Source organism: Solea senegalensis, linkage group LG2 (assembly GCF_019176455.1).
Source record: "Solea senegalensis isolate Sse05_10M linkage group LG2, IFAPA_SoseM_1, whole genome shotgun sequence".
Lineage (NCBI taxonomy): Eukaryota > Metazoa > Chordata > Actinopteri > Pleuronectiformes > Soleidae > Solea > Solea senegalensis.
The window spans coordinates 32,787,797-32,812,851 of record NC_058022.1 but is presented as its reverse complement, the minus strand read 5'-3'; the positions used below and the strand labels follow the sequence as shown (position 1 = coordinate 32,812,851).

The window sequence follows — 25,055 nt, the reverse complement described above, 5'->3', positions numbered from 1 at the left end:
CAAGTCCCAAAACACTGGCAAGTCCAAGTCCCAAAGTCAAAACACCAGCAAGTCCCAAAACACCGGCAAGTCCCAAAAAACACCGGTAAGTCCGAAAACACCATTGCGTGTTGTGGGGTGTGTGTGTGTTTCCGCTTCTGCATGTGTTTTTCATGAGAATTGTTGTCTTGTTTAGTTTTCCAGTGCAGTTGCACTTTAGGGCAGAATTATGTTTTAAATAAAAAGAGAGAGAAAACAGAATACACTAACTACTCTAGCTAACCAAGTAATCTCTACCTTAACCGATGTTTCATACAGGGTTTAACCTTGAGTTATAGCAGAGATGGCGCCATATTAAAATGGAAAGAAACACAGATTTCTATGGTTTGGATACAATTCGGCACGATGCAAACAGATATATAACACTGGCCTCATATCTTCACACATTTTAATGCCCGTATTTTACATAATATACCTTTACGTCCCCCAGTTGATCCAATAAATGACTGTTATTTGTTGAAAACGATCAGTGGCGCACTTCAGCGACAGAAGGCACCAAAGGTATTAAGAAGCAAAAATGGTTTCAGCTTTACTGAGTTTATTCCCAGATTTTCTGTGATCATTTGCAGAGTAAAACTCGATATGCTCCGCCGCGGTGCTCGCAGCCAGACTCCGCCGCGACGTCGTTGCCGTCGCCGCCGCCCTCTGATTGGCCGTTTGCCACCGCGGCGGGGCGGGGGAGAGGAGGAGGGGGAGGCCGCGCGCACAGCCCGCCGCTGTGCAGCACTGCAAACGTTCCAGATGGCTGTGATTTATGAACCTCTCCGAATGGTGGGACTAATGAACGCTGCTCGACATGTGTTTGGGATGGTGGGGGGGGGACGGTGTCCCGCAATCAGTCTGTTTTTGACGACAGGCTCTTGGACGCCGCATCATAAGTACTAATAAACTGTGAAAACATTAGATGTGGGCTTGTTATCCATCTGCTATAGAGTGCACAGTTTGTAAACACAGCCAATGCAGACTAATTAAAACTAAATAATGAATTAGTTGATTTGGAAGAATAGAAAGTAAGAATTCGACACCATTTTTAAACACCGGGTCATGTCGGCTCGTGTTAGCTGCACATTATTGTCCCGTCTGCTCGGTCTCACCTGGTTGTGCCAAATGATGCGACAATCTCTAATCCGACAGTGTGTATTTTTGTCATCTACAGAGTTATTTCACGCGGCGATTAAAGTCACCATTTTTATAGTAGATCAGTGCAATCCCATTACATGGATGTGTTGCTCCTGCTCCGTGTGACTCAGCGCTGAGCTCCAGGTGAAACATTAGCAAACAGGTGAAATCAATCGGGCACGGTGTTTTCAAAAGTGGCAACTTTTAAAGAATTAAGAAAACCGCTCCCGCTAATAGAATGACGGGGTTTGTTTTTAACTCTAAAGAGGGCCCACGTAATCCTGAAGCAAAACAGCCTTTCATGGTTCCCACCTCACAGCATCGCGCGGCGGGAGTTCCAGCTAAATGTCATCAGTCCAGAGCTGAGGGCTAAGCTGTTTATGTGCAAACGCTCTCATTAGACTTTAAATAATTAAGCATCGACTGAAATTCTGTCGATGCCTCTTTCGTATGACTTATATTTAGCTAACGAGCTCTTTTAGAATGTATCTCGTCTGGACAACAATTTAAAAGCACTTGACAACTGAATGTTTGCCTTTCAAACGTTCAACATTCATCGGTCGCAAGTCATTTACACCCAGTCACACACTGACGTCAGGAACCAGAGGTCAAACTGCTGGACCTACATGTTTTTCTGCACAATTTCACTGCCTTTTATAACCCACGTTGTGTGTCGTAATCTGTTTCAGTAATCCGGTAATAATCATCTGTTTACACTGCAGCTTTTAGTCTTTTAGTCTCTTGTCATGTGTAATTCACAGTCAATCTGGTGGACCTGCCTCTTTTTTAATATATTTATGTAACATATGCTAGTTTCTTATTTAGGCTAGTTTAAAATGAACAGTTAGGCCTTGTTTGTTTGTTTACTTTCTAACTAACCTACACTGCATGGTTAACTTTAAACTTTAAACTACTCTATCAATTACTAAATTAATCGTCAACTATTTTGATAATCAATTTATCGGTTTGAAACTTGATTAAAACAAGGTTTCTCATTGTTTCAGCTTCTTAAATGTGAATATTTTCCTCTTTCTTTGCTCAATAAACCAAAGAAATCCTTATAAACCGAATTATTTTGGTTTGTGGACAAAACAAGACGTCAGAGAACGTCATCATTTCCAGGTTTGACGGACAGTGATCGTCATTTTTTTAACGTTTTCTGACGTCTTTTCTGAGTGGCACAGTCGCTTTCACCACAGTGCAGTGCAGCTGAGCCACATCGCTTTATCAGTGCCCTCAGTGGTGCCAGTGAAATCTTGGTGATCAAGACACGCGTCGCATGATTCTGGCACGCGTCAAAGTAATGCCGACATGTCGACTCTGCATGCCATTTGGTCGCGTGACAGATTTTCCATCACGACTGCTGTGAACACGAACACACACACAGGTTGTTCCCCCTGCACCGTGGCAGCAGAGTGATCAGTTAGAGGCTGAGCTGGACTCTTTCTCAAATTCAGTCAAGACTGGCTCCAGCCCCCCACCCCTACAACCCTGAGAGGATAAGCCATATAGTTAATGGATGGATGAATAGATGGATGGACGGAGAATCTACCCTGAACTCTGTCATTGAGTTTCTTTTTTTCTGTGTGTATATATATATATATATATATATATATATATATATATATATAGGGCCATTTTTCACTTCTTTTTGAGGGCTTCAGCACTATCCCCCGGATAAATGTGTCTTTCAAGTTCCTTACAGAGGCAATAAAGAATAATAACCACCACTAGAGCTCAGATAGATCTTTAAAAAGCATCTTACGTGTTGTACATTTACACTGACAGGAAAATACAGGCCGGTCAACCAAAATGTTTACACAAGTCAGTCATTCTCTGTCATTTATTTGATGCTGAGAAATGTGCAAAAGTGTATCTTACAGAGGGTTTTTTTTTTTTTCTTTTCCCCTTCAGCCCTCCACTGAATGATGTGTCTCGGTGAATGGGAATGGGCTTTCAAAGCACAGCGGGGGCTGAGAGCCTGACAGAGGGGTTTTTTATGTTTGTTTTTTTTCCTCACGGGTATACTCAGAGTGTACTCACTACATGCTCTGTCAATCACCTCTAATGGAACCGTGATCCTTTCAAAAACACCCAGATGACGTCGACTGAAACTATATTTGGAGGCGCAACACTTTACCAAATTGGCTCCGGCCGTGCGTCCAATTAGCGACGTATCGCCTCTTTTATTTAATTAAGCTGTTAATATGCGTGGTGTGTGAAAGGAAAAAAAAAAAAAAAAACTTGACAGATTCATGTCAACGTTCTTCTTTTCAACAGACTGTGAAATCTCTTCACTGTCCATTGGTTTCAAGCTACGCCAATCATTTCCGTTCAACCGCGGCGCACCTTCAAAGTAGTGGGATCGTAAACACACAAAAACCAGCTAATGGAACATGGAAATTACAAAAGGAACTATTTGACTTGAAGTAAAGTAACTGCAGCAGGTGTATTTATTCATTTTCCTCTTGCAATACCAGGAACTGGAGAAGAGGCTTCAGAGTTGCTTCAAAATCACATTCTAATTTATTAGCGACAGCGTTGTTTTCGTCGACGACGGCGAGGCGGTGATGAGATGAACACGGATCTTTGATGACTAAAACATGACGAGACGTGCGTGAGTTTTCGTTGGCGAGACGAGAGTGGACATAAAGGTTAGTGCAGCTGTTGAAAATGCATGACATTTCTGCTTATTGTGCGCGTAATCTGTCAATTAAAAGCTAAACAGTTCTTGGTCCGTGTTTCAAGACGGGTCGGGCGCCCGATTTCTGTGGGCCACTCCCCGCCCTGGCGGCACCACTGAGGACAGTCTAGTCCGATCGACAGTCGCGCCGTCCCCCGGGTCTACTGACATCCCCCGGTGAGGGCGGAAGAAGCTGCAGCGAGTACATATGTCCACGGCCCCAGAAACAGAAAGAGGTTTCTGCCCAACAGCAATCCCCAATACTGACCTAAATGAATTTGTTAAAAGACTATACTTTTTTTTGTGTTTTTGTAACTAAAACTGACTAAATAAAACCAAAAGACTAAGATTAAAACTAAAACGGCTGCCAAAAACAACACTGATTAGCAAGCATTACCTGTTTTCAGTCCATACATACTGTATTTACCATACAGCCATGATATGAGCCTGAATTAATTTAAGCAGAAGCTATAGTAACCTGCAGATGCAGATGTTATAAACCACTGTTTATGTATCTTTATACTGCAAGAATGCTAATGAATGTTTATATTGTGTTCTGTTTCCAGGGAAGGTTGCGGTTTGAGTCATTGTGGTTAAGTTTCTGGCACATTTGAGTTTCTGTAATAATAAGCTGACCTGCTATTTGTTGTGTTTTTGTTCATAATGATGATAATAATACCTCGCAACCGAGTTACGTAAAAAAAAAGGTACATGTTGCTATCGTCATAGTCTTTTAACAAGTATCCTTTTTCAATTTGCACGTCGAAACACCAGTGTGAAGTGGCTCCCCGGTGGTACAGCGGCAATATGGTCTGAGGATGCAGCACACACACACACACACACACACACACACACACAGTCCCCAGTGGCAGCCACCTAACTCCAGAGTCAAGTGGGAGGAAAGCAATCTGCAAATGAGTAATCATCAGGATATTACTGTGCAAAAGACGCTCTACAAAATGTGACGGACACTTAAACGGGACGTAATTCTCCAGATGCAGGAAGGACATGGACGATAACACCTTCAACCCCACTGCAATCAAAGAGAACTCACATCTGGGATGCTACATTTTTTTAACGCGGGTAAAAGTCAGCTGGGGGTCAGAGGAGTTCAGAAGGGTGGACGGGGCTCAGGAGTCCGAGGGGGCCAAGAACAGAGTCCTGTGGGACCCCACAATCATGACATGAGATCATCATATGTATAAATATTTGGCTATTTAGCTAAAAGTGAAGATATTACTCATTATTATTCTTACAGTTAGTCATGTGAGGCTGTAGAGCTGTAAATAGGTCCACACATGGATTTTCAGATGCTTTGTTGTCATGACTTTCCGCTCCGGAGCTTGTTTGTGTCACAACAAAACAACATACCATGACTGTCTTGTGCTTCTTTTGGACTGAGAGCGCGTTTAGCGTAAATGGAAAGCCCAGCTCTGCTCACAGCGCCCTCTGTTGGACCATGCCGTTACCATTTCAGACAGTCTGATGAGCACGTAGGCTGTATATTTAGTTAGATTAGATACCGGTGTATAAAAAGTGACAGACCTACCATAGAGACATGCAAAGAACACTTAACTTTGGGGTAAAATATGTAAATGACCCAAAGCAAAAGCCTGAAATCGGGTCATTAAAGGGGCAGTGGCACCTATGTCTGCCTTTTTGGAATTAAAGGAAAGCAGGAAATGTGCTTGTGCAAGCTTGAAGGCTGAAAATAGCAAGGCTGGGAGTCTGGCTCCAACTTTGTGGCGATGTTGTTAAGATGAGCAGCGCGGTTGATGTAAGCACAAGGCAACGCGCGTACAAGAGCTCCTGCTGGATCGCTACCAATTACACGCAGCCGTGACAGCGAGGATTGAGAGATACTGCAAACATGTACAGACACAAGACACGACCGCCGCATACAGTCGCAACATACACGCGCGCACACATTTACTCCGAGTACACCCATGCCGACACACATCTCCTGTTCGCTCATACAAACAAACACACAAAGGAACAAGAAAAAGCTGAGACAGGTAGACTCCAACCACAGTGAGATGTGCTGAATATTTCATAATGTTTTTACTGGCCTGTCAGGAGCGGGTGGAGACGTACAGCATGCGAATGGGCACCGTGTCTGTGTGTGTGTGCATATGTGCACATTTTAAATTGTTTATATGTGTGTGTGCTGACGATTTCATTTTCCATATCTGTGTGTGTGTGGTGGTTGGATTGACAGGTCACTGTAGTGAGCGGCTGTCAAGGCAGCAGTCACTGGAGAGTCTCATGGCCTGCAGCTACACTGAGTGATGAGCAGGGGAGCAGACAGGACAGGACAGGACACACGCTGGCTTTATGAGACTGGCCGGTTTGATCAAGTTTGACTTTGTTTTTGCTTTTTTTGTAACTTTTAATAACCGATGTTTGATTTGTTAAAACAACCTTGTACTGTTCACAGTAAAAGATATTCCCATGCCGAGAGACACGGGGTCGTTTATTACAACTACGTTATCACATTAACGTCTGACAGTTGTGCTCCAAAAATACACACAAACATAACCGTTCATAAAAAAGAAACAGTTTTCCCAGTTGCAAAGTCAACTCCTACTGTGAAGCCTCAGAAAGTTTCACATTAATCTCCCGCAACGGGCAATTATGGTTTCGTCCACTCACGTGTATGTCGCGCAAACTTGTGTAATGTACAAAAGGGACACTGCACAGTATTTCTGATGAAGAAGAAGAAGCGGAACGAGCTAAAATTGGGTCTCGCTCAGGTGTCTAACTGCTGATTCCATGCTACTTTTTAGGCTTTAGGTGAAGTCAGATTTCTGTGGTCTTGTTCATCAAAATCTGAAACCAGCTTTTGTTGTTTTTTTCAATCGCTAATTACCACTTTACCAAAATTCACAGGTTGGTTTTTCAAATGAAGTGAAAGAGACGCGTGCACATTGAATAATTCAGTATTTACAGACTTTAACAGTGTGTGGGATGTGACTTGAAGGAGACACTCAGCCACTGGCTTCCGGGGGAAAAACAACGTGCCAGCAGACATCGAGCAGACAAAGACCCAAAAATAGAGAATTGCATTTGTTTTGTTTTTTTTTGGGGGGTGAATTTGTGCTACCTTGGGTTTTTATTTAGTAGCTTTTTCTCAGAGGTGGACAATTAGTCTGAAAAGGCACAGAAAATCAATGGAAGGCTGCCGTGTATGGCGCAATAACGTGTTTGTAGAAGAACACAAAGCAAGGTTCTGTTGTTTTGTGCTCACACCATCCTGGTGAGGCTATGCAGGTACAGACTGAACCAGGAGATATGGGGGGGGGTCACCATTTTTCCTCCATCACCTTCTCATTCCTCTCCTCGTGCCCTTCCCTCCCTCTTCCCTCTTCCTCAGTCTCGCTCAGTAACAGGTGAGTTCCCAGAACTAATTACAGAAGGCTATCCCACGGTGCAGCGGGGGCCGGCTCATTTGCAGGCAGAGGGCACGCGAGGAGGCTGTCTAATAACATTTTCTACTGCCTGATTAAAAACAGCCCATAAATCACTTGTTCACATGGGCCTGTGCACGTGCGCTCACACTCGCATATAGTTTCAAATTGAGCCATCAGCCGCATGCTTTTAATACACACTCACACACTCTACAACCAGGGTCTGAAGGACACACACACACACACACACACACAGTCTCATTGTCCCGTAAAGCCACAGCAAATTAGGTTGTTTATGCGTTCCTATAACGTTCAAGTACAGTCATAGATTTTTATATATTTCCCACGCATGCGATGAGAGCCCACTGTTTATTTTGTTTTAAATTTGCGCGATGAGACAATAAAAGACGCAAAGAGGGTGATAACGACCTCCACGAGGCGTTCCACCGATGGGAACGAGGCGATTCATCTTTGAGGTGACGCGACTTCAGAGACGTTCACGTGTTTCGCTCTCTCACACCATCTCGCCGCCCGACATGACGGAGCAATGGAACAAACGCGGGAATGGAGTCAAACCGTCCAAAAGTGTGGATGACAAGCATTAGATATGCACACTGTGCCTGCTGTTGTCAATGATTTAGTGCTACATGATGAGAGGTCCACACGGTTGCTGTAGTGGTGAGCAACTACGGATGTCCCGATACTTCCGATAGGATACCGATACTGCAGCCTTGAGTATTGGCCGATACCGATATCAATCAAATATGATATCAGGACGAATCATACATACTTTACTTACTTATTTTATAGTGCGGAATGTTAGAATAGGCTTCTTCAAGTGATATTATACTTAAACAGAGAACACTAGTCATCACTAGGTATGAGAAAAACTGACCCGTTTATTATTAACCAATGGTTACATCAATTTTAACCTCCAACATAAGAATATTGGATTTTTTGCCATGTTAATTTCATACAGTCTATGGTTAATTTCACCAGGAGGAAAGTACCAAGTGCTTCACAGGTAACAGTGTGTCTTCAGAGAACACCCCCCTTGTTTTCACTATTTTGTGACTCGTCCCGCAGGTAAACCCGGAGCCCGGGGACGGGCCCCGCAGACGTACTTAGCTCCATGTGTGGAGCTTTAGGACACATTTAAAACACAGAAAGCTCTTGGCAAGGCTGGTTTTTGGGGTATAATTAACAAACGGAGGCTGTTGAAAGTCGACAGGTGGCGCTGGTTTATGAAATAATGTTGTTTTAGCAGCTCGCCTCAGGATGAACTAGCGTAGTGCTAGCGGCTCGCGGTCGCGGCTTCGTAGCCTCTGATTTCAGAGGTTAAAGAAAAATGTTTAGTTAAGTCCATCCAAACTGTAGACAGTAAAAACCTTATATATAAAATACAAATGAAAGTTAAATGTATCATCAGAAAAGTCTTCAAACTGTATTTGTGGCGGTGTGAAGGCTTGGATGCAGCATTAATGCATCTGTGAAAAGGAAAGGAAATGAAACTGCTAACGCGTCTGCGGAGACTGACATTATTATATGAGCGGCACTCAATGTTTCTTAAGTGGCGACGTCTTTTTTGGTTAAACTGTAAAAAATGCACGAGGGCACGAGGGCGACATCACGCACATCAATCTTACGCTTCTGCCTCTGACTGACAGTCGCGAGCGGTGCCATGCAAATGGATTCATGTAGAACAGAATGTCAGTTCTCCCAAATGTCAGCACTGAATGTATTAGAAGCAGAGATTACATCACAGAGACCCAAAAAAAAGACTTGACTAATTAAAGCAAAAGAATCTTTCGATGTTTAAAAATCTCAATTATAATAGAAACAAACTCCAGCGGCTTCACGCGGAGTCAACCACGTCCCCTGGTGTTTAAGCAGCCGCACACTGAAAAGAAGAAGGTCATCACACTGAGCATCATCACCTCTAATAACACGGATCTCACACCGCTCACACCCCCGGTGTGAACACACTGGTCCTCACTGTGGCTCCTGTAAAAGCATCCGCCATCTCTTCATCAGCTCATGGCGCAACAACCCGGTCAGATTAGCACTGATAGCATCGCTGAGCACAGACGGCAGACAATAGCCATTCTCGCCCTGTGTGTGTGTGTGTGTGTGTGTCCCACAATGACGCAGGAACACTTCACATGACTCTCATCGGGTCTCAATATGGAAACTGGCTTTTGATTAAGGCACAAAGCAGACACAGTCCTGCAGCACATGACTTCCTTTTCTGCTTTAACACCTTGGGCAGAACGGAGACATTCTAGTCATACTAGTTACTATATAACCAATGATTGCTTTGGGTGACACTGCTTTTCAGTTCATTCATACTGGGTAACAGTACAGTATTGGGAGGATGAAAACTCACCTTCATCTTATGATGGATTGATGAACTAGCTTCACGCACACCAAATTAAAAGGTAATATATAACCAAAGGGGCCAGAGTGGTGAGTTTGGTCATTTTCTATCGTCTAAACACATCATTTGAACCTTTAATTGAGCGCATTCTCAATTGTCAAGTGTCCATTTATGATTCTCTTAATGTAATATACTTCTTTTTCAAGTAAAAACTGTTTTTTTACTGTTTTTGTACGCTTCTCCAATAAAGATAACGCTATAAAAACTAAAAGAAGAAAACAACAGAAACCGTAATGCAGTCTTGGATGAAAACATGTCTCTGCATGCATCTATCTGTTCTCCTCTTGGCCGCTGCAGTTCGTATCGCACACAAAAATTCACTTTCACGAGCTGAGCAGAGTTTGACTCGAGTCAATAGCTCCGCAGACTGCTTCTCCGACGAAACCGCGGCGGGCCGGTGAAATGGTGAGTCAGAAACAAAGCAGAGGGTGAAATCTGAAGAGACAGAGGGACGGGGACGGCTGATATCTGCCACTCAGGTGTCAATATGTGCACATACTGAGGATCGCTCCAAATAATCTCATTTTAGTTCGGTTTTTGGTCACGAAATAAATGCACATATCTTTATTCCTCACTCTTTTCTCCAAACACTGCAGGAGCAAGACACCTGCACATGCTGACATGCAATAGGCACACAGAGAGCAGAGCATCTCCCCCCCTCTGTGCTGCTGATGGACTGATCGGGCCTTCTCATTATCACTTACTGGAGGAGGAAACCCTGCCAAGACGTCCTGATTGAACTCCAATCACCAGCGAGCTGGGAGGTCCTGATTCTGAGTCGGTGCATGAACTTCCCCTGACACTTTTCCGTGTGACGGCACGGAATTAAAACTTTTTGCAACTACGTCGAGATTAAAAAGCTGGGTTACAAAACGGGACGCGGGGATTTCAGGGAATGTGTGTATGTGTGAGTGTGTGTTCGGGTCTGCCTGCATGCATGTGCGTGTGTGTGTGTGTGTGTGTGTGTGCATATTGTTTTGCTGATGCAGGCAAATGCAGGCGCTGCATCTTCACTCAACTCTAACAGCCTTGAGCTAGAAAGAGGCAAAACCCAAAACGGAAAGAAATTAAAGAGTAAGCAGAATCCTGAAATAAATACGGGCACAAACAAACACACACACACACGCACATGCATGTATGTACGCGCACACACACACACACACACACACACACTGCTGCAATCTATCCTTCTTAAAACTCATTTTCCACTTTAGCAGCTCCTCGCGAGACTCGAAATTTGATTTACTCACACACAGCGTCAGACTTCACAGCCGGATGACCCGTGAGCTTCAGATCAGCTCGTGCCCTGCGCACACAAACACACACACAGGCGCACATCCTGTCGCCGAGATGCAGCGCTCCTGACTCCGAGTCACGTCGCCCGAATCCGTAACAGGCAAAAGACTTCCATTAAACAACCTTGGAGTGACACAGCGTCCGCCGAGAAGCCCGGGCGCCGCGCGTCACGCTGAGCTCCACGCACTCCATCACGGCGAGCGCTGTCGACGCTCCGCAAACACGGAGGGATTGTGACACCGTTCTGTAAGACGCGGTCGACCCAGCATCACTGGGACAACAGAAGTGAATGTTTTGGATGTTTAAGTGTTGTGTATTTGGGAACTTGGTCGTCGGGCAGAAAAATAAAACACGTGGGTTATTCTCTTTGGTATATATTACATGCCTAATATTGTAGTTAAATAGACTGTGGGGGGGAAAAAAATGAATCAATACTGTATGTTTTTGTGTCCAGCGAGTTGAGTGATTAGTCATTGTGCTAATCCGTGCTCTGAGGCGCTCTGTTGTGAGACAGCAGGCTGTGCCGTGTCCAATCTCGGGCGTCGCAGCGATAATGATAAGAGTAAAACGAGGCTCAGGGGCGAGCCGCTCTTTCATGTTTGTCACCAGGAATTTCACGCCGTTATCAAACTGTGTTTCTAAAGTAAGAGAAGGGGAAAAAAAACAAAACAGAAATGTGCAAACGTGCCCTCGAACTTTATACCTTACGTAATGAAGTTAAACTCGTTTTCCTCTATGTTTCATTTCTAACCGTTATCACTTTAATCTGCACTGAAAATCACACTTTTAAACACCAAAAATATTGCGTAACAAGGCTCTTGTTGCATTAGCACTTAGAAGTACTTGAAAATAATAAAAAATTGTGGAGTGCAATATGCAAAATCAAAAGACACTTATCCGATAATTACAAAATGGGTGGAAAAACAGCATTATGATGAAATGCTGCCGTGCTGCAGGAATTCAACAGCCCCAAAAAAAGTGCTTCTCCGGTTCTAATTTTCCTCCAGAAAATGACGGTTAAGTTGCAAAATGCTCTATCGCTCTACCGTGCAGCTCCATTACGTACGAGCACTTGCAAAAACGGAGGCAGATCAGAATCCACAACAAAGAGACAATACGTTCCAGTAGCAGGATAAGTGAGGTCAAAAGAAGGTGGATAGCGGGAGGCAGAGTGATACAATCACACAGGTCGTTCGCAGACTCAAGGGGGAGTAGATGGGGACCTGAGTGAACTCCTCATTTCAGCGGGGCTCTATATAGTGTGACGGTTCCAAATGAAACTCCCCGATCATGCGAGAGCGCTCTATTAATTTGTGGCTTAGGCTGCCTCCTTGGGGAAAGAGCTGCCAGAGTCAGTATTGCATCCCCTTTCGCAGCTTTCGGCACGGATTCTTGTTGCCTTTGCAATGTTTTCTCCACGTACGCGGCTGTGTGGCTTTCCCCTCAAGTGCCGAGGCGCACTATCATTTCTTTGGTCGCTCCCAAACATCACAGGGAGGACGAAGAGCAGCGTGAAATAAAAGTAATCTCGGTTCTTGGAGCAACAAGGTATTAGCTCGATGGAAAACCCTCTACTCCAACAACTTCTTTTTCTTCTTTACAAAGTTCATCTACAACCACAAAATGAATTGAAGCAACCAGCTTTGAGTTGGTTAATTGTAATTGTACGCGAGAGTAACACGATAAAAAAGAAACTGTTAACTCTTGTGTCTTGGCACAATTGCGCATTCCATCGAGAACCTGCCGGCTACAGATGCATGTGTGAGATCACAAGGCTCTCGCAAGACTCGCGCCCCGGAGGATATACATTCACATGAAAGGACGGCCAACGCTGGCACTCTTCCCACCAAACCCTCTTCATTTGCTTCCTCCAACATCAGTCTTCAACTCGCCTTTCCAATTTAACGCGGCCCAATTAGTGGCAAACGAGAGTGAGCTCTCGATAAACTTGACAAATTCTTTCATACGATGTCGGGAGCAAGTAAAAATAGCTCAGTTTCAGCCTTCCCGAGCAACCGCTAATGAAAACCGGGGGAAGAAATGTGAGCTCTCATAGGTAGCGCAGTTAAGTCTGTCCAAAAATATCCCGATCCCTCATCAGGGATCTGCTGATTTCAAAGACAAAGACACATATGGAGACTTGTTTTACCAGGAGAGCCAGAATGTCAGTAAACACACAAATTAATCTGAGTAAAGAAAGCACAGGTTCTTTAATTACTGAGAAGTGTCTTGTCTATTCCCAGGGAGGCGCGCGTCCTTGGGAACTCGTCGGATGGTGGGCGGAAAGAGAGCAATCCCAGAGTACATTGGGAGTAGGCCCACGAGGAGTGATGTGAAGTTGTGCGGATATACAAAGTAATTAAACACACGCCTACAGCTTGCTTGGTGTACCTCGTGAGTGCTTGCGGGGCGATAATTATGACTTTGAGAGACAATAACATGCTTGACGGAACAACCCTGAAAACGTTAAGACTTGGCACAGAGGAGAGTCATGTAACATTAAATCTATAGGTGTTAATAATCATATTGAGCAGCAAAACAATCATTAACTTCCCGAGCAAAGAAAATTAGGCTCGGGCGCCGCTTGAAAAGCTTCCCACGTAGGGGCAGAACGGGATATCTTTCCCCCAACAGACGCGAGTGTGGGCGTACCAAGAAACAAGCGCGAGCACATGAAAAGAAGAATAAATGCAGGGGGGTGTGGGTGTGGGGGAGAAGGAAGTGCAATGACAAGAGATAGAAACAAAAATAAGCTAGCCCACATGGCATTAGGAGATTCCCTTTGAAGATTGTCTGGCATGGAGAGGCAATCAAGAGAGCAGAGACTGTTTGGCCTCACTGCGAGCCATTCTGCTGCACTGCAACTACATCTCAAGTGTCCCTCCTCCTCCTCCTCCTCCTCCTCTCGCTCCCCTTTCTCTCTCATCTATCGCTCACTCTCTCTCATCTATTCCTCATCAAGCGCTGCCTCCCATAAATAAGGATACTGGCCACCAGGCAAGAAATCGGAGAGGATTGATCCCTTTTCAAGATGGTGTGTGCATCACTTCCAAGCAGACCCAATTCCACAAGGACACTGGGCAACCGCGAAGCGAGAGAGGGGTTAAACCCGAGTGGGGCGTCATCATTTCACACACCTATTTCAGCCACTGTTTACAAAAAGCATTGTGAGGCGTGATTGGCAGCTCAACTGATCTCCTTAGGCGGGTCAGCGATGGGACCACACACTATTCACTTGAGAGTCCATCAATCATAATTTGGCTTAATTAACCAGCAAGACTGACAAGCTAAGGGACCGCCGTCTGCATGGAGGGAGGGACAGACCAGTGGGTACAAAGAAATGTGATGGATACCACACAATACAAGGGAGAGGATAATTTAATAACAGAATGCCCAAAGGAAAATTTCAAGACTTGCAAGGTCAGCAGAGTAAGGAGAGGTACCTGATGCCAGCCAACACACGGATCTGTTCACAACATTCCCACCACTGGATGGAGGGTTTGGTTTGGTATAGTACGTATTTTTTTTAGCGTTTCCATTTGGAATAGTACCAAAAGAACCAACCCCAACCGTTCCATTTTTCCGTACCCTTGGGTTACCAGAGTAATGGTACAGTGTGGTACGGATGGATCTAGACCAGGGGTGTCAAACTCATTTTTGTTCAGGGGCCACATACAGCACAATTTGATCTTAAGTGGGCCAGACCAGTAAAAATAGTAAAATTATAGCATAATAACCTATGACCAACAAGAACTCCTTTTTTTTTTTTTCTCCTTTGTTTTACATTTAATGAGGGATATTTTTACAAAACATAAAGTTTCTTGAGATTTCAACAATATGATGCCTAAATTTAATATTTACACATCATCTATAAAGGCATAAACATTTAGTCACAGGTATCTGGAAGTGAAAAATATTGCATTTGACATTACGTTTAGATTGTAATCATAGTGTGAAATTTTGACAAATTCATCCTTTGGGCCAGATTGGACCCTCTGGCGGGCCGGTTCTGGCCCCCGGGCCGTATGTTTGACACCCCTGATCTAGACCAACCTGTGGTCCTGTACCAAACTGAACTGTATCATGATGGAAACGCGGCTTCAGTGTATAACAACAAAGGACCCGTCTTGAAAGAGGTGCGGCGAGTCACCGCTGTCTCATTTGAAGTCATCTCCATGATTAAAGGAAGGGGAAAAAAATGTATGAACATCGATATGGTTAAGATAATCCTCAGAACCTTAAAAAAACTTAGAAAAAAGTGAAAAATCAGCTTGCTGTGTAGACATGTTATAAAAATAAGACGATAGCGTTTGAAATTCCAGTTCTCCGTGTGCACAGGGTCTGTGCTCATGATATGATTGAAAGTACTGCTGCTAAATGGACCTTGTAATGCTGCTTTGTCAGCTTCTTCTCTCACTCTTGATTTTTAAGCCTGTGAAGACAAGAGTCCTTGAAGTGCTCATAAAAGGAAACTCTGACAACACCAACATTTCCATGACAACGGGGCACATTTTTTAATCTGATCTCAAAGATCGTTTTGATGCCTTCAAAAAACACATCGGCCGTGTGGTTTAACTGTATCATAAAGTTTTCTTTAAACCAATCAGTTAAAGTGAGTGTATGTGTTTTATTTCATACCAGAGGCGACATCAGCACCACAATTAAAGTGAATATTTTAGAAAGAAATAAACTTTAGAAATAACAGAAACTCAGGCTGAAGAGGGAGTGATCAGAGCTTTTTCCACTCTGTCACCTTGAAACTCTAAGAATGAAAGTCTAAGAATCAGTGGCTTCCAGTTCAAGGGGGGAAATAAAGAAGTCATTTCCATCTTTAATTCACAAAGATTTATGGATTTTACGTGGTAATGTTTCCGCATCATCGTGTGTCCAAAAGCCTTCGTCGTTCTCTTTATAACGTCTGCTCTAACTAGCCCCGCTGCGATTAGCATTAGCCTCATTCTCAAACAGTCACACTGACGAACTATGGAGACATCCAAGCCGCCTGTGTGGACTCCACTGACACACATCGCAAACATCCCCGGGGGAATAAGCTGAGAAAAAACATTCTCGGGCTGTCAATGGACGGCTCCTCTTCATTATTACCTCTGCGTGGGTCGCGCCGCTCGGCACATTCAGCTGTCCGTTAATCTGTCATCCAGCCAACCCCTCCTGTCATCTGTCTGTGTCAATCTCGGTGCCTTCTGAGCGAGGAAATTTCATCCGTCACCGCGTTGGCACGCGCCCAACACTTCACCTGCAGTATTGGTTTATTGCTTTCCCATGAAGAACACATTACAATAACTTTCAGTAAACTCCAGCCAGCCTTGTACGTCTTGCTGAAAGGACTATGCACGAGTTTGTGTCATATCAATTATTGTTTGCCGCTTGGAAAGCTGCGTTTTAAAATCCTTCCAACACCGAATATACTGGTGTTAGTACTAGACTCTGTAAATACATTAACCGAGTACTGAAATACATCGAAATACTCGATTGTATGGTCGCATTTCGTGCTAAAATTATAAAGTGTAATGTCTCTATGCATATGTGCATACGTCCTCTTCAAATTTATACTTCTTGTAAAATGTACATCAACTCTCTCTCTGAAGTGAACTCCCAAGGCTCTGCCGTTCTTATTAATAGGGTCTAAGTAGGTCACTCAAATAAACGCAGAGTGGTGGTTGAGGCTCTTCCGCCACTTCTCCGACCAATCCCTCTGTTCTTCGTTTAATCACGCCTGTCAGTGCCCAATCCTGGCAGTAAGCTCCGGGCCTGCGGTGCATCGTCCCGTGAGGGGTGATGAGCTTTGCAGGTGCAGGCTGTGAAGGATGCATGTGGATGTATAAGCTACAAAAGCGAGAACGGCAGGGGAGTGAGAGGAGGAAGACAATGCAACCGCTTCCCTTCCCTCCCATCCATCTGTCAGTCAGCCCCCGTGTGCCCACAGACTCCGTTGTCACCCAGACATCCTGGCTCTGCCTATTAGCCTCGTTAGACTGGCATTTAGACTGGCAGGACACACGAGAGCACGAGCCAAAGGGCCCCCCCGTCTTGGCGAGCGCCGAACACCCATAAAACAGTAGAGAAGGGCCCACAGGAGCGCATGGCAACGTGCAGCATCTGCCTCCTCCAATCACGTCGCTGCGGCCTCATTTGATTCCATCTCGACAGGATTCAATTACACTGTATTAATTTTGGGGACAGTGCAACTCCGCAGAATTTGATTCAATCCCCGGCAACGCAATTTAACTGGACGCAATCAGATTCACTTGAAAGTGAATGAATTTTTAAACATTATCTCATCCTCTCCTTCTCCCGCTGTATCAATCTCCTCCGTTGCTTTACTCCGCCATTCCCAGTTCATCCCTTTTGTGTGATTCAGAGGACAGACTATAGTGAGCGATTGCCAAACTCGTCCTACAAGGGATTCCCGGCTGCTTAGAGTATCTACATTTTCTTGGCTTGTGCTTGGGCTCGACTCCCCGAGGAGAACATTAGTCACTTCCATGATAATAATGGGCAATTTGAGTGAAAACAGACCTGAGTTGGCAGAGAGCGTCATTGAACATGCTGCTGTTTCTGCTCCACGCATTACAAATAAGATTTTTTAAATAATATGCCCAATATTCTCCTACTGGAGCGATTGTTTAACACCGTCTCACCTCTTGAGGTGACTGTTTTTTATTATTTGAATGATGTCATCAGGTCACGCTGCATACATCTGCATGTGTCTGGTTTAGAGCTGTTACTTTTATCCAAATTATTACTCAAAGGTGGGGGGAATTCAAACCTACAGCTTAGACGCACATCACACTGTCTGAGGTAATTAGCACATGGTCCACAGGAGGGTGCAGTGAGCACAGCTTTACCAAAGATCCACTTTAATGCGTCAGTGCGTTTGAATGGAGCTGCGGCCGTAGTCCGACTAAGACAGTCGATCGGACAACTTGTCTGACTCCGCCTCCGTAGGTGGGGCTGTATCTCCCTATAAGCTAGTTTGTATTAAATCAGTTTTGCCACAGAAAAACAAACACCGAACTGCAAATTTGGTGTTAACGTGTTTACATGACATTAAGAAAACTAATTTATCATCTTAGTCTGACTAAAATCAGACTTTTAGCACACATGTATAAACGTGAGTTGTGTTATGATCTCAGAACTGGGGTTAACTTCTTAACCTATTTTTTTGGGGGGCAGCAGTCACAACACCACAGCATCTGAAAAGTGTCGTGGGGCAGTATTTAGCATTCGACACCACAGGCGAGAACATATGGAACAAATCCGCTCACCCGATTGTTAGCTTTAGCCGTTAGTTCCACCTGAGTGAAGCGGCAGAGGGAGGCATCAGAGACTTAAGAGACGTTGTCATATAGACTAATGTTGTCATATTTGCGTAAGCGAGCGGTGAACATCTGGATGTCTTTGAAGGAGTAGCACGTCATGTAATATTAGTTCAAACTTCATTTTTGGAAGAAAAGAGGAAAAAATAAAAGATATCTCTCATCTCTTTATCCTTGATACTAAAAGTTTTAGCTGAGCTGAGCAATCCACATACCAAGCCTGAACGCCAAGCTTATAAATGATGGAGCAACATATAGTAGGAGTAAGGAGACATACAGTACAGGTTCTTTTGTGTCTTTGTGTCCCTGTAGTCAATTAGAGTTCCTTTGTGGTTGTTTTGGGTATCTGCGCTGCCTCAGCTGTTTCTGATCATTTCACGAAGAATTCCAACAGTGACTTTGATTGACGGCATGACACCTCGTCAGCCGTGACCCTCTGACTGGCAGCGTGTTCAGTAATCCATCCGTGTTTATGGGTAGATGATGAAGTTGTTTAGTACAAAAGGTATAACTGTTGAAACCAGGCGCCTCAGTAACATCTCTGTTTGCGCCGTCTTCTCTTTAATAATTGAATAGTTCCAAAGTCTTCAGATTCAGACACAGGTGGGATTTTTTTTGAAAAATTGCCAACGTCATATCTCAAAACAACTCCGTATCCGCGCGGTTGTATTCCTGTCATTTCACGCTTGGCTTGCTGACGACGAGCCCTGCAGCACGGATGTTTGCCAGCCCTTTCCTCACGTACCCGGGTGTTTAGGAAACACCACTCTTACCTCTAACGCTGGCCTCACGTGTGCACAAATCCAGCGCGGTGTGACCGGAACCCGGCGGATTGAGTGCTAAAGGGCACGTGTGAGGAATCAAAAACTCGCAGGCAAATAAATAGCATATTCATAACACCGAGATTGCCCTTTGTACAATTCACAGGCCTGCTGACTCTAGCCGTTCCTTAAATTGATTTCTCATAGCTGCTGCCTCGAGGGGGCGATTCCATTTTCATATATACACTGGCTCTCTATAAGTGCGCGCTCTGTCCAAGTCTATTAATCAAATAATGCAATCAATTTCACCTTGCAGGACTCAGACACAGGCCATTTCTTTTGCGAACAGCTTTGCGTGTCTTTAATGGGAGTTTGTGATTGGTGTTGCATGCTCTTAAGAAACTGTGTGCAGCATTGTTGCAGCGATGATCGGAAAAATATGGGCAAACTTGAAGGAAAACCCGAGACTCGTGGAGTGAAAGAAGTGCACAACATTCATCCATATTTAACGGACGACTCCTTTAACTAGTTTGAGGCTGAGGGGCGGGTACACGCGTGTGCCTGTGTCTCCGCTTATGCTTACACATGTGAGCGTGCACATAAACCAGAGCTACGGGATGTAAGCAAACCTCAAACACATGCTTAAGCCTGGCTCAGGGTGCAATGAGAGACACTTAAGCACAGGGGCATAAATCTTTTAAACTCGGAGCCGCTGACATTTCCCCCCCAGGAGATACAGAAATCTTAATTACGCCACTTAACATCACATCGGCGTAGTCCCGGGTGAACCCGAGCAAGCATATAATTCATTGTACCAGGCGTCGGTAAAAAGCCAAATACATAAACCTTCAAGGATGCATACTCAAGTGCAGGCGAGACGGCGAGCAGGGACTTCAGAGGCAAATGTTTTCCTCCAGGAGCCAGAGGGGGGAGAACGGAGGATATCTGCACAGTTACTGGGTTGGGAGGTGAAGGCCCCTGGCTGACTCATGTCAGGCAAGATAGATAAACAAATAAGCCGTTGTCATTTCTGCCCCAGAACCACACCACGAGAAAACACTGAAAATGAGTGTCTTCGTTAAGCAATAGGAAGAAAAGCTTCATCTGGGAACAAGCCTTATTCTTCACGTTACAGTGCTTTCCTTGCATTATCTCCTGGGTCACTGTGTGTGGACCTTGCCATCGTGAAAACTTGATAGGAATGGAAATGAGTTGGTGGGATGATGTAATGCGACTGCAACAAAAGGGAAATGACTATTCCAGTTTAGGCCAATACGAACAGCAGCATCTTTCCCTGTGTTTTACACCAGTGGGACTTCAATTCCCAGGTTCCCTGAATCTATCGTCCTCATACGGTGTAAATATGAACTGCCAAGAGGCTATCATATTAAAACTGATGATTACTATCAAACTATATATGTGTCTCCTGAGGAAGAAATTGCAGTTTAAAATAAGGCAAATGATTCTTTTTTCATTGTCCCATACTAGTTTAAAAAAGTGTCATAGATACAGTACACGCAGGAAAGAACTCATATGTTTAACTGTAGTAGCAGCTGATATTTCTATGTTGTCATGTGGAAAATACTCCATCTTTTCTAACACAATAACATACCAAACTGAGCCTTCACTTAAAGCTACAGCGCCCGACTTAAATATAAATCTATGTATATATATATATATGTATATATATATATATATATATATATATAAATAAATATATATATAAATAAATATAAGCTCCATATGACTCCTTCAGTGTTTCTACGTCAAGTGATTCATTTGAAGTCCAGACAAACAGAGGCGACGGGCTACACTGCTAAAGTAAAGTGAGACGACTGCAGGTTAAAGTATGAATGAAAACACAAAAACACGTGTCTACAAGAGTGAATTGCTGCTCAAAAAATGCCGCTGTTTGACAGGATTTGAGCTGAAACAATTACTCGGTTAATCGAAATCATGATTTCCAGGTTAATCCAGGAACAACCAAGAAAATAAACAATTATGACATTAATTGACATTAGTTGCAGATGTAGATATAGAAAAACACTTGTTGCTTTACTCGGTCCCTGCACTGCTGCTGTATTCACACAAACAGCACCCTCAGGCAGGTCTGATAGTACTGCCTGACACTAATTTCATCTGTACGACACTAAATATCTCATTATGACAGATATCCTGATATATATCCTCATCTCCGTCACACATGGAGCTGTCGTTAAATCCCCTCTCAGACTGAGGTCATGGGCGGCACACACTGAACTACAGTCAAAGCGGATCTAACGGATCCACAGCCTCTCCATTTAGGCCCATATGGGAGCCTTTGAACGCTCCTCGAGGAGCTCACCGCCCCCTGGAGACCCACTAGAGTGAAGGACTTCACGGCAGCAGTGTGGAGTGAGAATGAGATGCAACATGGTTTTAACGACCAGTGAGAGAGAGGCTGCAAAACTCTGGGTAGCACTTAGCAGCGCTCTACCCCCACCTGCCGTTGTGCGCCTGGAACCCAATGAATCAACACTGCAAGAAGGAAGGAATAAAAAAAAAGAAGAATCCATCCTATGACTCTCTCCTTCTGGTTGTATTTTAGCCGTTTTTGTGTAAAAATGTTTTATTATGCGTCCTTTACTGGGTGTAAATGCAATCATTTAATCGCATGGTTGTGTAAAGATTCCTTGGAGCAGCGGGGAGGACGAAAACACAGGAGTTGTGCATTTTACGCACGGCTCCATCCAGACGCGCGCACGTTACGCACAAACGCATTCAGTCGGTGTTTTTTTTTAATTTGAAGCAGTGGTCAGTCGTCATGACATGTCCTCGCCGCGCGCGCACAAGACGACCACAGCGTCTCGGGAATCAGGTGCGCCGCGCACGTGAAAAACAATACCTCATGAACGGCGAAGTGTCACGGACGTAGAATCTATGTTTCCAAACTTTCCCAAATCATCACCAGCACCAGCACCCACGAGGAGCCTGATCTCTCCATGCATGCACGCCCTCGTGGAAGGCGCGTCACTGTGCACATCTCCAATCTACAAGATGTTTCTCCCCCTCTCTCCTCTCCTCTCCTCTCCTCTCCACGCAGCGAGGCTGCAGAGTGGCTGCAAACAAGACAGGTGGTGGAATAAGCAGACACGATCAAGATCGTGCGGCTGAAAAACCACGTCTGTGTAAGTTGGGGGCATAATGTCGATTGATTTCTGTGTATGTCACCACTGTAGGATGGAGATCCGAGCGGAAAAATACGCACAACGCAGCGTTCAAAAAGGCTGTTCCCAAAGATAAGAGATAAAAAAAAATAATACAGCATAAAAAGTGGAACATGGTGGAGAGAACACCTAATGTCCAGATACCAGCAGCTCACACACACTGAGAGCACGGATCCCACCATAATCCCCTCTTTTTTAGTAAAGAAAGCATTGTGGTCCCTGCAGGACGTGCTTCAATTACAAAACAACGTCCAGTTAAACAATCCAGCCCTCTCTCTCTCTCTCTCTCTCTCTCTCTCCTCCACTTTGACTCAGCCTCTCTCTCTCTCTCTCAGCCCTCTCTCCCTCTCTCTCTCTGCTGCAGACCGTGATGGCAAAAAAAAAACAAAAAAAACAGCTCAACTTGTCCACAAAAGTCACCAAGCGCAGCGGCTTTGGGGGGAAACTCGCGCACACGCATCCTTACCTTGACCGCCGCAGACGAGCACCCCGAGGAGATGGACGAGTTTGAGCATCATTGTCGGGCACGCTGCTCCGGGTCTGCCGGACTGCTGCTGTCAGCTACTGCTGTGGAAAAGGACGAGGACTACACACTCGCTCGGCTCCGTTCATCCGCCGTCTCGGGCTCCGCTGGCGACTGCTCTCACTGCCTCGGCTCCTTCCCCTTTCCCTCCCTTCCTTTACGCGCGCGCCCGCTCGCTTTGCTCGTTCACAGCGGCTGCTCTGCGCTGAGCTGACGGCCTCTCTCTCTCCCCCATCTCTCGCTCTCCTCTCCCTCCATCCTCGACACTAGAAGACAAACAAAAGGCAAATCAATCCACACAAGTTCATACAGTGCATTATTATTATTATCATTATTATTATTATTATTATTATTATTATTATTATTATTAATAAACAACTTTCCATGTTTATATCTTCTTCATAGGTCCAGTGGCCTTAAAGTGAGCCTTTTACGCTCGTGGACACTCTATTGTCACTCTATTGCCCTGGCAGTTTCCATATAATAAGCCTTGTTATACACCAACATGCTTTTTGCACTGAGGCTGAAGCTTACAATGTATATGACGCACAAAAGGCTTAACAAACAACAAATCCATAAACCCACAGCGGAAGAGACGAGAGCTATGAATTCCGAAGGCCACCATAATAATAACCCTGATACACTGTTACACGCTGGACTCACATTATTTGTAAATGTTTTCTTCTTACGTTTGTACATTTTGTATTTCATCACATATTTGTCATAACGTAGGGCGATAAGTGGGGTCACACCCTGGACCAGAGGACAACCAACCATCCTCTCTCACACCTATGGTCAATTTAGAGTGTCTAGTTGAACTAATCCAAAGTTACACAGGAGCCAAGCTCACATGAAAGTAGTCGAGTCATCCATCGATGCTCAAAAATTAAGAAACAAAACAATAGAATTGAGATTTTTGTCTTGCACTCACTTTGTCTCACTGCATTACTGAAAATATTTACTATACATTAACGAGACTTGTTGTTATGGGAGCTATTTTTGCACTTTATGCACGTGTGACTCATCTGGACGAAGCATTTTTCAGGTACTACAGTTTCGGTTACAGCTTGTTTTGATCAAATCACAGCATTTTGACTTGAAACGACAGCAGTAATGCCAGGAATCATAAGTGGATTTGTGAAGGAAGGCAGAAATGATCACCTCTCACTACGGGATCTCAAATAAAGCAAAATCACGCGGTGATCTGCTGAGCCCAGGAAGCAGAAATAAATCTCAGTCGGGGTGTTTATGTTAATCTATGTTGACACAGCGTGACACGTCCGGCATCAATAACACAAAACGTACGAGATTTGGCCAAAAAATCTGGTCCCCGACGCCAGATTTTAACACCACATTTAATTGTTGGATTGACTTCAGTCCGCGCTGCCCTCGACGGATTCCATTTCAGGGCAACAATAACTCAATTTCTGGTCTGTGGCTTGACCCACATTGCTGTGCTCCTAACGGACAAGTGTCAAAAGGGCTCCATGGCTGTAATTCCCCCCTGGTTGCCTGACAGGCTGATGCAATGAAGGTAACTGTGGCCAGATAAGGAAAAGCCCAAACCTGCCCAACAGCCATCTGGAGTTGAGTTGTTGACTCTCAGGATTTTGTTACGGAGCAATTTGTGTCAAACCCTCAAAGTGGAAACCGAGATGGTGTGAAAATGGAGAGCAACGATCATTTCCTAGTGAGGCCTGGCAGGAGAGCAGACTTCTTCTTCTTCTTCTTTTTTTCCTCTCCTGACCCAGACAATGCAGCACATTTTCATCCAATTTAAACAAATGTGGATTGTAATAAGTTCATCTCTAATTGGTACAATTACTTACGTAATTGCTTATTCAATTCAGACAATGGGTCTTTTATCCTCGTGGCTTCTGAATTATTGAAAGGTGTGATCACGAGGAGAGAAAATGGCTTGTACTTCAGAACAAGTGAAATCAGCCGACGGCTGCCCACGTGGCATTAACGCAGACTTAAATCCACAATGATGCACAATAGGAACAGGAAGCACAATATTCACAAAACAACTGACAACAACCTCAGCTGTTGGCCAGGTCTAGGTTCAGCGACAGCATGTGCACAAACAATGAGGTCAGCTGACTTCCTGAACGACCAGATGATTCCATCCATGGATTGTTTTTCTTCCCTGATATTCCAAGATGACAATGAACAGGATTCATCGCGCTCAAATTTGCGAAAGAGGAAAGAGTGAGACGTCATTTTCACAGTCCAGACCTTAACCCC

The 25,055-nt window shown here is 44.5% G+C and overlaps 1 protein-coding gene across 7 annotated transcripts in view; it reads right to left on the bottom strand.

Moving 5' to 3' along the window:
* LOC122763166 (neural cell adhesion molecule 2-like) overlaps window positions 1–22,944 on the bottom strand; it is a 245,761-nt gene extending 222,817 nt beyond the window's left edge. For all 7 annotated transcript variants that reach the window (XM_044018244.1, XM_044018234.1, XM_044018241.1 and 4 more), the window contains exon 1: window positions 22,752–22,944. In XM_044018244.1, the coding sequence (XP_043874179.1) occupies window positions 22,752–22,803 (52 nt within the window). In that variant the 5' untranslated portion in view covers window positions 22,804–22,944. The remainder of the gene's footprint in view (window positions 1–22,751) is intronic.
* Between the last annotated feature and the right edge of the window lie 2,111 nt (window positions 22,945–25,055).